At 40.9% G+C, this 18,904-nt stretch overlaps 1 protein-coding gene across 1 annotated transcript; it reads right to left on the bottom strand.

Moving 5' to 3' along the window:
• Positions 1 to 1,810: 1,810 nt before the first annotated feature.
• Positions 1,811 to 17,101, bottom strand: kdm5bb (lysine (K)-specific demethylase 5Bb). Its single transcript, XM_041051457.1, has 28 exons — positions 16,733 to 17,101; positions 15,209 to 15,286; positions 14,619 to 14,741; positions 14,354 to 14,524; positions 13,743 to 13,799; positions 12,770 to 12,925; positions 12,557 to 12,650; positions 12,104 to 12,222; positions 11,544 to 11,702; positions 11,198 to 11,317; positions 10,951 to 11,109; positions 10,521 to 10,702; positions 10,230 to 10,392; positions 9,988 to 10,107; positions 9,414 to 9,608; positions 8,959 to 9,140; positions 8,641 to 8,765; positions 7,902 to 8,052; positions 7,633 to 7,747; positions 6,508 to 6,863; positions 5,499 to 5,637; positions 5,205 to 5,384; positions 4,764 to 4,925; positions 4,171 to 4,656; positions 3,990 to 4,074; positions 3,646 to 3,854; positions 3,298 to 3,564; positions 1,811 to 2,787 (listed from the first exon to the last, which is right to left on the bottom strand). The coding sequence occupies exons 1-28, from the start codon at positions 16,883 to 16,885 to the stop codon at positions 2,650 to 2,652; spliced, it is 4,644 nt and encodes a 1,547-aa protein (XP_040907391.1). The 5' UTR covers positions 16,886 to 17,101; the 3' UTR covers positions 1,811 to 2,649.
• Between the last annotated feature and the right edge of the window lie 1,803 nt (positions 17,102 to 18,904).

The following is an 18,904-nucleotide window of genomic DNA, read 5'->3' on the forward strand; positions in this document are numbered from 1 at the left end:
TTTGATGTACTGTAGACTGAGGACAGTTGTCATGATCTGCCTCCTAGTTCCCCTTGGCCTCCCATCTCCGGCCTTTGCTCACATCCCTCCATTTCCATGTTCTCTCCTCCAAACTTGCCATTCTTCATCTTCTTCTTTTCCTATTCCTGTTCCCACATCTGCAATCACCTGAGCTTCTTTCCCCACTCACTCTGCTAATCCCAGTTTCCTCATCACCCCAGTCTGTATGTACACCAGCCTTTGTCACCAGTTCTTTGTTGTGTTATCTATGTTATGTTTATGTTTCCTAGTGTTTGTCATCTCATCTTCCTGCAAATCTGTTTTTCACTATTAAGAACACCATCAGTGAATCATCCTGTCTTCAAGCCCTGTCTTGGTCCTCCCTACGAAAGTAGTGACAACAGTGTTGCCATGTTGCTCAAACAATATGTTGCTGCCTTTGTTCAAACAAACAAACAAATGATTGTTGATGAGTTTTAAATGACAGGCCTAGGGGAGTATTTTCTTTGTCATCTTTCTGTTTCCTCTTGATTTAAACCACTCTAGTTTACTTTTAAAATTTGTATTGTATTGTTTACATGTACTTTTGCTCTTTTTAATTGTAAATCTTTTACCTTTGCTGTATTTTTTTATTACCTTGTAAAGCACATTGAATTGCTGTGCTGTATGAAATGTACTACACAGATAGTTGCCTTGTCTTACAGCTGTAATCACTTTATGAGTCGACCAGTTACACCACATCAGTCACATGTGAAGAAATTGCAGTTTTAATTTTGGATGTGAAAAAATGGAAAGGAAAATCCATCCAATGCATTTAATCACTACTCCTCATTGTATGTAACATAATGAGATAGTATCAGTTTCATCTGATCTAAGACTTCATAATGCTGTTTGAACAGAGTCCAACATCTGATCCCTGTAGTTTCTCCATTTCACTCTCTCGCGACGCCTGCCAATCTACACCACTTTGCAAAATGAAAAATGAAACAAGGACAGGTCTGGCACAGAAGGAGGAGTGGGAGGAGGAGGAGGAGGAGGAGGACCTCGCTTTGTCCTCCTTTTATGTGAAAGGTGTCAAAAGGGGTTTTTTTCCTGGGCATGGGGGGGCCATTTCATGGTATATATTTCTTGTGGAAGGTTATTATTATTATTCACTTAGAACATGACAAAATTGAATGCATATATCAATAAAAAGGTGAGTAAAATACAAAACTGTATTTTTAATGTCTATTATCTCTGTTTAAGTGACAATGAAGACCTAAGTATATAATTTAAGCCATTTGTTATAAATATGTTACTCATTTTAGAGCAAACCATGTAAATCATTGGGACAGAAACAACCCATAAATAAAACATAATTTCTTCTGTCCGTCGTCTAATTTATAATTCTTTCTATAACCAAATGATCAGAGAATTGTTTTGTCAAATGTCATCATGATTATGATGAGGAACCACACACACAAAGCTATTTGTTATGTCCATCTTCCATTCTCTTCTTAGATATTCTTTGACAAATCATTTTTAAATAATAATTTACAGCAATGTTTAAATAAAGCAGGCTGTGAAATCTATTTGGAAAAATGAGCCATTACACTGACAGAAAGAAATTGTCCCTCCGTTTTTTATGGAGGCCAAACTAGACTTGCATAAGGCATAGAATTCAAATGATGCAGCTCCCTGTGCTCTAGGTATAAAGAAGAGAAAATTGAGTGTAAAAAACTCTGGATGGTTTTCCCTTTTAAATCATGCTCACGAGGACATCTAGTGGTTTCTTTCAACCATGTTCAAGTCAAAGGACGAGACTTCTCCATAGAACAAAAGGGCTTTATTCCACAATATAAACTTGTAACATCTTCAGCTACCCCCGAGTCCTTCCCACTGTATCGTTTACCAGGTTACCTGCTGTGGATGTAAATGTCAGCAGAGACTTCTTCCTTCGGTCTGCTGCATTTTGACCCCACAGCAGTGAACCGTCCACCTGTGTAGCTTTCTGTACATCAATCACACTGTCGCTAAAGCACCGACACAACTCAGCGGAGATCAAGCCATTTAAGTGAATTCAGACAAAAAAAAAATTATTGCTCAGATAAATAAACCTATTCTACAAAAAATGGGAATAATTATATTAAGATGCATGTACTAAACACTGGATCTCAACAAAAAAAATGTTATAGTAATTTTTTTGGGAACAGGGGATGAAAACCATGACTCCTGTCCCCTTAGCTCTGGTTTAACATGCAAGGAGGTTCCAGAGAAGATAATATTAACCCTTGATTAACCCTCTTTACTGATGTTGTAAGACTCCTTTGTGCCAATGTAATGGAATCCCATGCAGCACACTTCACATCCTGTGTTTTGTTTTTGTTTTGTTTTTTTTCATTTAGACAACCACAAACAATTCATAAGAAGAAAGAAATATATATATAATATATATATATGTAAAAATACAAAAAAATAACTAAACATTATAGTTCTGGACAACAAGTCAAAGAGGAGATAGCACCGTTGTTACAAAAGGGTTGGACAGACGGGACGGGGTCGGGTGGGGGGGTACAGGATCAGTGACACATCCAGAATGGTGGCTCCAATAACGGGCTGAAGACAGGCAGACCTCTTCAGCCATCCTTCAGAAAAATCTCTGCCTTCTCTTCATTTTCTCGTGTGTCCGTCGTTCAGTGTACACCTGACACAAATGTAGTCCTCCTTCTCCGCCATCTCAGCCGTAACACCAACGCAGACTTGGTGAAACCACTGGTTACAGCTACCGTCACACTGGACCCAGTTCACCTGCAGGCAAACGCACAATGACGGACTGTGATTTAACATTGAATCTGCAATAACAGATTTTTCCTGCTGTATCCAAGACCTTTGAAAATGAAATTTAAGGCTTTTAAATTCTTCTAAGGAAATTTTTTTTAACATTTTCAAAACCTGCAGAGTCTCTGTAAACTAAAAACTTTAACTTTGAAGTTATCCACTTGATTGGATTAACCCAGATTGCTCAGATCTCATGTAAGCTACGGATAAATTTCAGAATAAAATTTCCATAAATTCTTACATCACCTCATGTATTGAACTGAAGTACTCCTTCACCTGTTATCCCTGGCCTATATTTAATAAATATCGCAAACGTCTTTTCAACTGCTAAACTCAATTAATTTTGTTACGTGATATTTATTTTATACACTCTATGTTTAGATAAGGTCTCCTTAATATGGAAGGTAAACTGTCCTCTGCAGACAACAGATAAACTGTGCTTCAGAGGTTTTATTGCGGCCTTGCGGACATGTTTCTCACCTCATCCCCCTCTGGCAGCTGACACCTCTCTGCTGGACACACAGCCATTTCTTCATCAGAGTCATCGGACTGGGAGAAATCAGAACGCGGGGAGGACGAGGTCGAGGCCGGTCTGCGCTGCAGGTTCTTCTTATTTATCTTCTGTCTTTTGTGAGAGTATTTTTTGTCCTTCACCCTGCACTCTGCATCTAAACCTTCCCTCTCCAGATGCCGCTTCACTTTCTTTTCTGAGCCAGTCATAGTTTCCCTCATGGTGTTGACATCGTCCTGAGAATAAAAACAACATGAACTAAAACTGATACTGAGGCATTTATGATGTGAGTTTTCACTGATTCTTTTTGTTTGTACCTGGTTCAGTGGCAGATTATTTCCCTGAGAGTTAAACTGCATGTTTTTGTCACAGTCTGTGGACTCGTCCTGTGATGGCAACGCGCATCTGTTTGTGTGCTGGCTGGTGGCTCGATCCAGTAAAATGCGGTAGAGGCTCTGGACCTCTTGCAGAGACACCTCCAGCAGGAGCCCCTCCACCATCAGCTCCTCCAGCTCTCGACTCAAGCCTGCCAGGCAGAAAAATACCCAGGGCATAAAAAGTGACATCTAATCTAAAATGAACAATTAACCATGACTCGTGCTTTCAGACAATGTACAGAAAGAGGCTCCTTCGTTTAGTCTCTACTACAGTTGACACCGACCCTGCAGTGGTATGCATCTCTGCTCTGTGTAGAAGACGGTCTGAGCATGGCTTGTCCTGTTCCACTCTGGAGTCAAGCACGGAGCCTGTATCAAACACATTAAACCCCAAACTTAGCAGTTGCAAATAATACATTTTCATTGAACTGCAATAAAAAGTGACACGAGTTGATGATGAGTGACCTGAGTGTTGTCGTGAGAGTCATGGCTGCCTGATACCCATCGGGTTAGAGTGGGAGGAGTTCCTGGTCTCTCTTCCAGCTCTGGTAGGTTACACGTCTGTGAAATCTGCTGTGCTCGGTGCTGCCAGTTAAGTGTCCTGTCAACCAGATGGTGCAGAGCGTCGCCCTCCGGCAGACGCACCCCTAGGTGCCGCAGAGATGACAGCAGGGAGAGGACTTTGTTCAAAGGGGGTTTTTCTGATCGCTGGCACTGCGGACAGAGCCACGGCTGTGTTTCGCAGGAGTCTGATGTGTCTCTGACACACACGCTGTGGAAGGCATCCCTGCAGAGTTCACACTGCAGCATCGCACCCATGGGCGCCTTCTGACAGACACACACTTTTAGGTCCATGCAGTCTGCTGTGGGAAGGAGCTTTGACTCATTTGCTGCCCTGAGATTAGAGAAAGCCTCCACCTCCCTCACCTGCAGCTCCTCCAGAGTTTCCATCTGGTGAATAAAATAAAGACAGAACAAGTCAGTGAACATCTGGCCATTATTCCTCCTAACACAGTCCCTTTATCTTTGAAGGCGACTCTCAGAATCATCACACTTACTGCAGAGGTAGAATCCTTGGTCTCTGAAAGTGCCTTTTCCACATCAGTGAGAGTGTTGAGCCTTGGGATTTTCTTTTTGTTGCTTTTAGGCGATTCTTTCCCTTTCTTGAGCTTCCTCTTTGGAGAACGTACATTTCCAACTTCACACCTTGGACACAGAACCTGTGATAAACAAAATAACTGTAAGGCTTCTTACAGCCCAGAGGAATAAAGGTCAATGTCCAACAGCTCCTGAAACGCCATGTAACTGACTTGTTTTGTTTTCTGTGTTTTTAACTCAAGATCAGGTTAAACATTTCCTGTGGACTTTGAAAGCCAGAAGGAGCAGGGACATAACTAGGACATGAAGCTGGTGGATATGATGGACAGAAGAAGTGAGTAAGCTGAACAATGTGATGACTTTATGGTCTTCATATTCTTTTTAAATCTGTAAGACTTTACCTCCAGTAAGGTAATAGTTGAGTCTTTCTGAAGGAAAGTTGTAGCTGCCGATTCCTTCCATTTCTGCACTTCTACCATTAAAGACTCCAGCCTGTCTAAAGGCTCCAGGTGGACTTGAATGGCTTGTCCTCGTAGCACCATGTCAGAGAGGCTGTCCACCATCAGCACACAACCAGTGGCCTAAAATGAGCAGATTACTTTAGTAATACAATCGCACTAAATTCGACCCCACAGGTAATTATGTCCACTGATACCCTCCCTCCCATAGTCATGAAGTATAAAGAGTGCCCGAACCTGAAGCTCCTCAGCTTCTTGAAGCCACTCTCGGGCCTTTCTGATGGTGTCTTTCAGGAGCAGACAGTTTGGGAGGTAAGCGGGGATGCCAGATGCCTTCTCAGCAGCAGCACTAAGCGTCTCTATGGAGTGTGGTGGTCTGGTGGGCAGTAAAACACATATTACATACTGTATGTAATAGGCATGGACACAATACCTGCACATCATCCAAGTTAAGAACTATCTAAAACAAAAGCTGTCATGGCATTTTCCTCAGACATCTTCACTGGAAGCTTTCTAACCAGCACTTTCAAAATGCTTAACATATCCTGTACACAGAGTTTTTATAGGAGAAACTAAAGCTTACTGTTACTTTAAAAGACAAGACTTTTTACATGGAACATATAACATATATGTTGTCAGAAGTGTCAAACATCTTGGGCAAAACACCAAAAATACAATCATAAATGCTATTTTTAATATTGTGAAAACCCAAAATTCAAAGCTGCAGTAAACTAAGCATGGTGAAGGAACACAACACTTTTAGAAAATGTAGAAATCTAAGCCCTGACTTGAAATTAGTTTTTTATGATAATGGAGAGAAGAGATGCACATTCCTGACAGCCATGCCATTAAAAGCCTTTGAAAAGCACTTGTGACAGTTAATACTGAACAGCACTGAGTACCAATGGAATGAGGGCAGAACTAAACATGATGCTCACTTTTTGTTGATCTTGTTGAATATTCTAGCAGCAGCATTTTGCACTAGCTGTAATTAAAATGAAGCAAAATCAGGAGCACTGACGTAATATTACAGTATTCAGTTACAATCAGTCAGTGCAAATACCTGAACACAAAGTTAAAGCTTTGACTGGTAAAGTAAAATTACATTTAAGAAAAGATTTTTTTCTTCGGATTAAAGCTACTATTAACAAAGCATGACAACCTATCACAACGTCTTCTTGTTGATGTTTTGGATGTTAAGCCTGTGGTTTAAATGCTAGCATCACCACTGATCATGGACTCTCACCTGGCTTTAAGGAGACTGCTCGCCTTGTCCTCCCAGTGCTCGGACACAGTGAGCAGCTCCTGAAGGCGAGCCATGGCTTTCTCCACGGATGGATGAGGTGACAGGCCGACTCCCTGGTCGATGAGCCTCCTCATGGTCTCCAGAGTCAGCGTGGCAGGCTGGGCGCTGGCCTGCTGCACCGCCTCCAGCCAGCGTGCCTGCTCCAGTCTCACTCTCAGGCGAGGCAGCTCAGGCAGATCCACGTCAAAGTCAAAGCTGACGTCTAACAGGCTCTGGATCTCAGTGACGCTGGGAACTTCTTCTGCCAGGACCTTCTCGCTGTGCTGCTGGAAGTCTTCGATGCGATTCAAGAGTTCCTAAAAGAAGAAGTCAATCCAAACATACAAGTAGTTAAAATGAATGCTTTTGCAAACCCGATTTCTATGTTGATCAAAATCACATTTGTTATATTGCACAGCAAACTATGGAACTGTTAAGCCTGATTTAAACCCTGAATTGGTTGCCCCTGAGTACTTTTAGAATTGAGCTGAATTGCTGGTTGTAGTTTGAAGCCCAGTTTGGGGGTAGAGGTCACAATGCCTGATTAACTGTCTGAAAGATCAATGATCTGGCTTTTGGGTGATCAGATGGGTTTGTCTCTGAAATTTTGTCTGGCTGTCTTGCAGCTTGAACAGCTCCACAGTTTGATTTACCACACAGCTGCTGTCAAAAGATCTGTTATCAACTGTAGCTTGAGCTTGTGAAGTATTTTGCACGTTGTGGCTAAAAGCCTTGACTGAAACTGATGTGACATATAACACTGCACTTTGCAGCAGAACAGACACATGATACAGAGTCTTTCAACATCAGCAGCTCCACTTTTTTTTTCATTCTTACTTTTTTGTCAACACCTTTGAGGAAGCAGCCCTTGTTAAACCATAAACTTTAGTGTTAAAAGGCAGAACTGACTGGTGTTCTCTCTGAACACTCACATTGTGAACTGCACAGTGTGAACATAAGAGCTGCAGGTTCTGGCCATGCAGAGAGGCAGATCAAATCTAATGAGAGCATTTACTCCATATGGGGTAAGTTTCTATGTGACGTTATTGAGTTTTCACGCTCACATCATGATTATCCTCAGCCTACCTTCAACAGGGGGGCCTGAGGGAGACTGCAGGAGAGGTTATACAGCTGCCTCACAAACGAACTCAGCTCCTCCACGGTTAACTGGCTCCGGGATTTCCCACTACCACACCGATACCTACAGGAGGGTGTCCGGTGAATGAAAAACTTAAAACAAGGCAACAAAACTATTTCCTTACAATAGTTAGGAAATAGTAAACAATAGTCAGGAAATAGTAAAGTAAGGAAATGTGAAGACACCGATTTGAGGTAGTAGAGTGCATTAGCCCTACCTGGTCTGTCTCTTTCCGTTCAACAGCTGCTGTGCCACTGAGGCACACTTCTCTGCGTCTTGTGTGACGAGACGTAGCCGACGCAGCAGGTCGTTGTCGGGGAACAGCTTGGACTCTGATTCAGCAAGAAGGGAGCGAAAGACTGGCAAGCCTGAGGAGAGAGCACCTGGTTACTCAGACACATTCACAGCTTAAATAACCCAAGATACTGCTGAGCAACCAGTGACGTGGTGAGTCTTGTTTTTCATTGTTTTTGGTCAAAGTGGTTGTTTTGTGTCATTTGCTAAAAGCACCAGACCCGTGGTTTTGCACAGCTATTTAAAAAAAACAGCTGAAAACCATTTCCAAATTCATGCAAGTGGTGCTGTAATTCTTAAATGAGTTTTTTCTGCATTCCAGGAGCCCAGTGTTTTCACCTCACTTTAATGAATACACATAACTATCAGAGATGAAAGTTTAAAAAAAAAAAAAAAAACTTATCATAATAGTGACAGTTAGTTCTACTTAACGGTCCCCAGAAATTACTGTGCTGACTTCAGAACTGAGGACAGGTTTTGCTACACAACAGCACATAAATGCACCACTGTGCAATTCTGCAAATTATTTAAAAAAGAAAACAATGTTTTTGGAAACGATCAGCAGAACAGAAGGCGTAAGCAGATAGTAGATATTTGGCTTAAAAATATAAAATCACTGGCATCTTTAATGCTTTGTTTTCCTTTTTGTTCTTGCTGCTTACCTTTCTTCTTCTCTAGTTTAGCCTCTAGAGTCTCTGTCACATGGGAGGCCCATTCATCATACAGCTCAGCTCGCTGCCTCACAGCAGTCATCATGGGGAACAGCTGGTCCAGTGTGTATCTGTAACTGCAGGAGCAAACAGAACACTGAAGTCGCGGGGCACAAAGGGGCAACAAGACACACAAACCTATTCTAGGAGAAAAAGTTTTCAGGAATAAAATATTTCCTGAACATATTCACTACGTTCAAACATCTCGTATCCTGATCTCTGCACACAAAGCCTGTCAACTGCCTCTCAATCAGCTCCACAGGGACCTACTTCAGTGTGTAGTTGCTGATGGGGCAGGAGCAGAGGTCGTTGATGTGGTACAGACAGACGAGTACTCCTGGGCTACAGGAACAGGTGACGGCAGACAGGTAGCAGGTGGTCCTGCACTTGGCACACTGCCGCTCATCATCTTGGAGGTGATCATATTTTGCCTCATGGCTATGTAACACCCCCTGAAGGTGTGAGACAACAACAAAGGTGTCAAAAGCAAATCGAAGCACAACACAGAGAGTATATTTACTTGAGTGAACATGTTATCTCTTTACACTGTGTTAAACATGTAATTATAATACAGGAAGCCTGGAAACTTGGATTGCTAGGTATTAACAAAGCTTACATAAAGGCAACTCTGTTGGTCTTTCCACTGATAACATTTTAAGGAGGGACACAACCTGTCTGTATTTAGGTATAACAGTGTATTAACATAGAAATGAAGACTATCTTACCATTTTCTTCACTTTGTCTCTTAGTTCCTGTTCCTCCTGGATCATGGCGACCATGTCCTTGTGGACAGCTGAGGCCAGGACCACATCCAGTGTGTCTGCTTTCGAGGCCATGTTGCACACCATCTCATCATGGGAAAACACATTGTACCGGTGCAGTGTACGATAGTGGTCAATACACCGCCTGCCAAGAGGCATCTGGTACCACAGATAGGAAAAAATGGTTTGTAAGAACAGAGCATGTCAGGACGAATCCACAAATAATACAGGGAATGCATAAGTTTACAGTTTGGGGATATTTCTTGGAAACATAATTGTCTGGACAATTCCATGTAAGGCCTATGTAGTTTACTACTAATTATAAGGATAATAGAGAAAGTGTTAGCTGCTCGTTATATTCAGGTTTTTAAGAAAAAATGTGGAAACTTTGTAGTAGGTAGGTGAAACATAATTAGTAAACGTGTACACTTGAAAATGACCGCCTTTTTATGCAGTTATGCTTGAGAAAGTATTTTGATCACTTTTACAAACAACCAAGGCATGTTGTTAGGAATCACATAAATAAAGAGATGCATACCCAGTCCACAGTGCAGAAGTTGACTGCCTCAGCAAAGTTGAAGCCCTGATTGAAGCCACTGTGGTAGGCTCTAGGAAACGTGATGACAAACTCACCAGCACACTGGTTTGTTCTGTAAATCTGAGGCAGAGGGGAGACGAACAAATATGATTCATGTTCATTTATTAGAGTATCAGCTGTGTACTTCCGTGGATAAGAAATGGACAGGCTTCAGTGCATGTGAAAGTCATATAAGCACATACTGGGACTCCGTGGGCCATCAAGGTGTTGGGGTTCATGATGGTGACCAGCTGGTGCAGCAGGTCTGGCTGAGACTCGAACAGCTCCGGGGCCAGTTTCTTCATCACCTCCTCCAGCTGTTCTGCTGCAAAACCAGGAGCTCCGTACCAGGTTTTCGGTTCCCCCCTTGAAGTAAATAAAATAAACACAAGAATTTAGTTCTACTGACCTAAAAAAATGAGGAGCAAACAAAGCCTAGACCAGATCTGGGCAACACAAATAAAATGAAAACAGCAGATGTTTTTCTTAAGTACCAGTGCAGGTAGTTGATGGAGTAGCTCCAGTGATCCTCAATGTGCCAGCAGAAGGAGGAGAAGCACATGCCAACATAAAGCCATGGCAGCGTCATCCCACAGATGTCAGCTGTCACATGAGTCAGTACAGAAGGGTTCATCATAGCCAGGTTGTTGAGGTTCCAGCCACACTGGAGATATTTCTGCAAGAGGGGCAACACACTCAGATCAATAACACAGGTGTCATTGTGCACATACATAAAGCAATGGCAGCCCACCACAGGCTAATCTGCCCCACCATAGTTTCATAATGAACTGAAAATATTTTCACATTTCTCACTGTTTTCCCTTACATTGATTTAGTTGTGGCTGTTTTTTTTTTTAACAATTTCAACCGACTCTGACACATTTCTGTCAGCGGTTTATTTACAGCGTGTGGGGATCCGTTTACCTCATCAGCAGGGGAAAGCTTTAATTTTCCATTCGGAATGGGGAATCCACTCCCAAACTCCTTTGAGGCAATATCTGCTCCATATTCTACAGTAACATCCTCCTCGATGGCTCCAACCAAACGCCAGAACTCCTTCTCCACCAGCTCTGTGGGTACCATCTGTAAAGCATATGAAAAAGATGTTCATATTCAAAATACTCCCACCAAGAGAGACTGACAGATTCATTTTGAAAACTTTTCTACTTACATGAACTGGCATGTTGAAGTAATCCGATTTGAACGCATCGGCCATTTGCCCAAATGCACGCAGGGAATAGTCTCTGTATGCTTGTTCAAAGCCGAATGCCTCATGAGGTTTGTTGCATTCCTGCATGTGAGATTTTAAAAAAAAAAAGCACTGAGCAAATATGCTAAATGTGTTTTGGAGCCATTTAACAGCTTTTATAGACCTTTCTATAATTTGTGTTGTGATGTTAACATTTTTTTCATGGCTTGTCTTTTAGAGATAGACAGGCTTGAAGTTTTGCTACCTTGCATTAACCATGAAGAGTCAGTTTGCATCACATTAATAGGATTTTGCAGTTCATCCTCACCTGAGCCAGACACTTTGGGCACCTCCAGTCTCCTTTGGGGACGTCATGTAGAGGAGGGATCAGGCAGAAAGTGTGATAGCTGTCGTCGCAACCGTCACACAGCAACAGACGGTCTTCATCTCCCCCGCTGCCACACACCAGACACACAACCAGATCCACCTGGAGAATCAAAGGAGATTGTAATGAATCTGTTTCAGAGCCATGACTACGGACTAGAGTCGAAAAAATTATCTGTAAAACTCAGAGCTTTTTCAAACTGCAGCTTGTTATCTACTCACAGCAAATTCATAACATAGATAAAGAGAAACTGCAAGTGACACATACACTCAGCTGCCAGTTTATTAGGCTAAAACTAATGCAGAGACTGAGCTTGGCTTATACAATAGTTCAAACATATTTTAAACCTATTTTTACCCATTTTAACAAAAAATGTCAAATTTTGTGTTCAGTTTTGTTATATGTTATTTTCTCAGGAAGACTATGAAGACAGATGAAGCATAAAAATGGCTAGCCTATTAATTTTTGATCAGGAATTTTTTATCACATACTTTTCTACTTACTGGACTTGGAGGAACAGGAAGGATGACTTTCTTGTACCGTGACTTGAATTTATCGTCTTCAGTTATTGGATCTTTACTTTCAATTGGTTCCTGTTTCACTGGAATGGGAAACTCTTTTTCTGCAAGACAACAGGAAGCATTACTGATACCCCTAAAAAGTTTTCACAATGTGTCACCATTGTCAAATACAGCAATCCTTTACTTACAAATGTTTTTTAACACACTGTAATGTTGTTCATATTGTCCATATTGTTATTCATTATGCATTTATACACAACCCTCCACTTAAAGATGCTTCACAAAAGTTATTGCTGAAAGATGCATTAATAAACACTAATCTCCAGTTGTAAACATGTATTAAATGTTTATATACCAGTTATAAATGCTAGAAGTGGTGGTTAAAGTAAAGTGTTATCACGAATACTGTAATTGTCCTTAATTATTTTGTCTGACCTGGTTCTGGCTTGGCAACAAAAGAACCCATCCTCCGCCTCAGGTTGGGCCTGTTCTCGCCGGGCTCACATGGTTCAGTCTTCACACAGAAGGCCTAAGTAAGAATACGTGAGAAGTGAAATTGCGGGAAACTTAAAACTACTAAAATTATTTTACTGCTGGTTTCAGGACAGTTTTTATTAAGTTAGTGTTCATCCCTTCAACAACACCCACCTCACACTTCATGCGCTTGGCTCTGCGAGCACTGGGGCAAATGTCAGGCATCTGGGCGGGTGGCCTCTGAACCTGGTCCTGCAGCTTGTGATCCTTGGTGTCCACGTTCTCTATGCTTCCTGTACTCTCCTTTGGCTGGACTGCCTTCTGAACACACTAAGGGAAATAGTATGCCAGTTAAAACCACAGCTTCCTGATAGAAAAAAAAAAGCTTTTGTGTGCCTAACCAAACCAAAAATACCTGTGCCCTCAAACGCAGTGATCAGTAAAATATCAAAGGGATCTTATTTAGAGCTTTAACATGATTAGGCAAACACAATCAGGATAGATTTGACTGTCTAAAAAGAGCAGTGAGAGCATACAACAGTCCTTTTTTTTAAAGGGATCAACTAGTATATGATATGATTATTACTTCAGATTATCAGTGATAATAAAATAAACGCAACAATCCTCTGTGACAATTACTAGGAAGTTTCAACTTTAACAGCCAGAAGACAAACGAGGCCATAAGAAGGATGTGGTTAGTTACAGTTTTGTCACCCCAAATAGTAGCACGTAAACTGAAGAGGAACATGTCATATGAGAAGGAAAAGAAGAAGAAGAAGAAGAAAGGCAGATTCAAGCTGGGGAGGTGGAGGACAGGTAATGAATATCAGATGATCAGTTATGGAGTTAGGAGTTATCTCTGAGTTTGCAATTTAATTAATTATAGTGGCAGAGGAAAACTATGACAATATTTTAACTGATATATAATTATCATGTATTTCCTGACTGTGACAGAAACAAAAGCAATGTATTTTTATGTATGTCTCATGATATATGTTAAATATTGTATGTGAACATAAAAAAAACAGTTCTAAGGTAGGTTAAATTGACAATATAATGTCCGCAAAATAAGCTGGAAAAAAATCCAGCCACAGATAAACATGCATTTTGATAGCCAAGTGGCTTCTTAACCACAACACAAACATACCTTTTCAAGTTCAGGATCAGCCTCCAAACGCATCAGTTTGGAAGCTGGCTCTGGTGCCTGAGGCAAGAGAGAGCTTGGGTAATTAAACAATTTAGAGTGACCTGTCCAAGAGGTCACACAGTACCAATTCAATGACCTTAGATCAGCTCTCTTGCAAGATATTATGGAATATTAGGGTGCGAAAATTATTAAATCACATGGCTAGACACCAGATATAAATTCACACTCACTATATATTAGGTCGACAAAAGGGTTCACATGAAAATATGGTGAAATCCAAACTTTTATCTCTAAGTAAAACAGGGCCTAAAACACAGATAGAAGCTGTAGTACAGCACAAAACATGCTTCTCCTAATAATGCATTTGTTTACATTCATCTTTGCCTCCAAATCTTTAATAGGATGTCTAATTCAAAGTGAAACACATATGTTTTAGCATAATCATTTTTTAATTTACCTTTGTATTTTTTAAATAGTTGCTAATAACAAAAGCTATGGCTAAGCATTATTAGGCGTTTGTTTACGGATGAGCCACCCATTGCTGTATGCATGACGGCATCTCTTTGTGTGAACAAGGTATGCTGTCACATTGATGCAAGTATCCTACTCACCAGCAGGTTTGCTCCACTCTGAAAGAGATTGTAGGGATAGAGGATTTTCTCATAATGCCCTCGCAGGTGTGAGCCGACAGCTTTGCCAGGGGCAAAGCCCATTTGTAGTGCAATCTTGGTCCATCGCCTATCCCGACAGACAATGTCAAATCCACCCTCATCTGCTACCAGCTGAAATGACAGCGCGTTACATTAATGTTGTGAATTGGCTCACTGCATTTTGAAATATATATTAAAATAATGTGAAGTGACGTCAATTATTAACCTTATTTAGCTTATATAGATCCAAAATCTTCCTCTCCACATGAGGAATCTTCAGGGCACATCCCTGCAAATCCCAAAATTTGGCAATCTGGTCCAAGAAGTTGAGCTTAACTCTGGTCTGTGCCTGGAAAAATATATGAGCAAGGACAACTGTCAGCTACAAAAGAGTTAAATTGAAGACATAGAATTCAAGGCATTCAAGGCAAACCGAGACAATCACTAGAGAAATATATTATGAACTGGCTGATATTTACCCCAGGTCATAGGGTGGGGCGTCCTATTGTTAAAAATAAATAAATAAATAAAATGGACTTTATTTATTTATTATTTAATAGTCTGGATTAAGGAGCAATTAAGCCTCATAATTATGAGTCTAAATCTGCAATCCGTCCTTTGTTACATAACACTGTTACATCGCATCAATAACATTACTGTTCTTTGTTTTATAATTATCATCAGTGGGGCCTGAATAGGCCTGGAAATAACACTAAAACTGCAAAAATGTAGAAATCAAATGTACAAATTTAGAGTACATACACACAAACAGCAGATAGAAAGGATTACTGGTATAACCTGACTGACAAAACTCACCTCCAGTTCATTGAGCCTCTGGATTCGAGGAACAAAGTGAAGTTTGTCCACATCGCAGGCAAATGGAGGCTGCCAACCCTAAACAGTAACAAAAATACACATGATGGCACTTGAAGGTCATCATAACATGTAGACTCAATATTTTGATTACGATTTTCATTCTTGCATTGAGAGAGGTTGTAAAGTCTATTTGTTTTCTTTTCAAGGCTGTCCGCTTGTGACAATTGTTTTTCAAAGAAAGGATCCAAATTTCATAAATGTTCATATTATTTATCCATAGTGACACAACTAAACTGAAATTAGGTCGATAAACAAAGCATACGAGCACATGGTTGCAGGTTTTTAGACTGCTGTTAGAATCAAGTTTGGCAGAAAAGCAAGGCCTGCTGATACTGAAAGTGAGCAAAGAGTGATCCATTTCAGGTTATAGCTCTCAACATAAATCAATATTTTTGTCAGTATCTCACACGGCCTAGCATGCACAAGGACAAAACCCTGTCTTACAAACAGCAGAAAACCAAATTCTTGTTTCAAGTCAGTAGCCAACCTACCCCACTGGCACACAAAATGGCCAGATGGAAGACTCACTCACCAGCCCAGCTTACCACAAAGCCAACATGGAGGACAACACCCTACAACACAGGCTCATACATGAACAGTGGCTCATCTTTAAGAAACTTAGATGATAAGGACATGCAACACAACTGTGATCTTGTGTAATATGGCGGGTTAAGCCACAACTTCAAAAGTCTCAACTTGTTATTTAGCGAGAATAGTGATCTTTGTAATTAAAAAAACCCAGTGAATTCTTGTCCCAAGAATGGGACATTTTATTTAACACTTCAGCTTCAAAGGGAATATCACGGTTATTTAGCCTGGCACATGAAATAAAACACACACTGCTTCAGTTATTCATTACAAAACGCCAGTTCGACCGAGAAGTGATGGATCACACACACACACACATACACACACAGTGAAGTACACTGAGTGACCCAACTGCATCATGATGCTCTTCAACAAATAATCCATAATTAACTGCAGCGTTGTCGGGACATTGAAGGACAAAGAGGAGGAAGTGTTAAAATCCATGTTTATCTTTTTATCATATCAACAGAAATCTTCAACGCAGCCGAATGGCTTCCGCATAGCCACCTATGTCAAAGCCGTGGGCTAATTTATGACAGGTTGAGCTGCTAGCTGTTAGTTAGCACACCAGCTAGGAGGCTCAATGACCGGACCGCAGGGGCTTTGTTGACACACGGCGAACCACGACTCTAATCCACGTTCAACACGCCGACACATCTACATTGCTGCCAGCGAGCTCGAAGTCGACCAAAAAGAGCACGACGTAAATAATCACAAATGAGAGCTAGCTAGCTGTGGCAGCACAAAGAATGAACATAGCCGTGTATCCGCCATGTTGAACAGTCCCTTTAAATCCCCAGGTCCATCTACAACCGTCTTAACGGTCAACTAATTCAGCACCCGCGTCGGTTTTTTAGCAGCTTTTATCGCACTCACCGGAGGCGGGCGGACTTTGCAAATGCCAGTTTTTTCGGCGATGGGACGGATCTTATTGATGAAGGCAAAAGGATCTCCAAATTCTTCCCAGCTGGGCTCGAAGACCGGGCACTCCGGAGGAGGCTTGAACTCGTCCGGCCGAGGCTGGCTCATCGTTTCGGACAGACCCGGCGGAGGCTCGGACAGGACGGGTCACTGCTTCCACCCAAAAAATAAAAAAAGTCGAGGTGCTGCGGTTCACCTGGAGTGTTTTCCTTTTTTATTTTTTTCTAAAGCCCGTTTGTTCACCGTCAGACTCGGTGGCAGTCGGTCGACATCAACACCAGAGGAGGCTACACACACACTCACACACTCACGTACACACTCGCACACACATCCACGCACAGTGAGGAGAATGTTCCAAGGCAGTGAGCACGTCCGCTCAAAAAACTAGACACCGCGCAGTTCTTATTAATGCCTGTGTGATTTTTTCAGTTTCCACCATGTTTGGTGTTAAATCGACTTCATAATAAGCAAGTAGAGCTAAATATGGTTTCCATCTTTGTCACTGTTGTCGTATAATTAATAACTTGTTAATATATGCACATGTATTTTGAATTACACCCCATATGACATAAAGACATCATATTGTCACGTTTTAATTTTTGCTATTCTCATAGCTCTAAACTGTTCTATACCTTTCCTGCAAGGCTGGATTACCAACCGGGCAACTGTGCAGGAGCCTCTGAATCCCAAGGTTTATTACAAATCTATACCTTTTTTTAATCTGATGTCATTTTGGTTATTTGCCTTGAGCTTTTAGGAGAGGTCTCCATTTATGCTTTCGGCTTCCTATATCTCTCCTGCACAAGCTCTTGTATAATTTGGTTTCATGTGCATATATGTACTGTAGGTAAAAGTGTCCTTGTATATATGTGAATGTCTTTGTGAACATTTTGTATATGTATTCATATAATAATTGGGATTTTTAAAAAATCTGAAAACAAATAAACCAAAACAAAGTAAAATATATAATTTGGTTGTACATAACTGGATTAATCATAAATGTGTTTGAAATTTGCACCACTGAACCACATTATCATTCCTGACTGCTCCTCCATCCTTGATCTCGTGGCTCGGGTCTTGTAGAAGGATTCTGTGTCAAAATCCAGTTTTATATGAGTTTATATTGATTTGTAATAAATTGTTTTACCAAATCAATTCAGAAAACCTGGAGTAATGTAGTGTTAATCCATGATAGGAGAAATAATCGACTAATCAATTGATCAACTTATCGTGGAGTGCTGGTTGATTTCTAAATGCCTGCTGAAATAATAAACCTGTCAGGTATAATGGAGGTCAGAAGGGGCCCAACAACAAATGTTTGCCCTTAGACCTGCCTATAGGAGGTTAACCCAGCCATGCAAGTTATATGAAGACACCATACCATCACATTTTAATTTTTCATCTTCTCACAGCTTGAAAATGCAAATCTATACCTCTCCAGCAAGGCTGGACAACCAATGTGGGCACCCAGGGGCCACATAGGCCCCAGGTTTACTAATTTATGCCTACATAATTTTATCATAAATTTGTACCATTAAGGGCTCATCAACAAATTTTTACCCCCAGGGCCCCCCAGGAGGTTAATACAGCCCTGCTCTCCTGACAGTGGATTTAGCCTCATTCACTGCAGAACTGTTGTGAGATGGGACTTTCCCGGTGACTACAGCAAGGATCGAAATCTGGAATTGATAAATGAATAAAAAATAATCAGACCCAGAGCTAGAGTCTGTTGTCACAAAGTCTGAATTGGGCTTGTTCACAATGATGATGGATTTTCAGACCCTAAACCACTACATTCAAAATGTCACATGGTTAATAAATACACACATATTTAAACTAAGTACAATTACTATATTTGAGTGTTAATAGATTTACTCCATTAAAGTTTAGAGCCAAATATTAGACTTTTCCTCCACTGCATCTATGTGATCATATGATCATAATTTATTTGATACTAGAAACTTTGCAAAAGCACAATTTTGAATGCAGTGCTTTATACTTGAAAATTTTCCACTTTGTGATATTGCTCATTTTACTTTAGTAATAGACGTGAGTACTTCCTCCAACCCTGAGTATTCAAAGCAGGAAAGAAGCTATAGGCGTTCATTGTGATGTCTGCTCCACAGG

The sequence above is a fragment of the Toxotes jaculatrix genome, chromosome 2 (genome assembly GCF_017976425.1).
Source record: "Toxotes jaculatrix isolate fToxJac2 chromosome 2, fToxJac2.pri, whole genome shotgun sequence".
Lineage (NCBI taxonomy): Eukaryota > Metazoa > Chordata > Actinopteri > Toxotidae > Toxotes > Toxotes jaculatrix.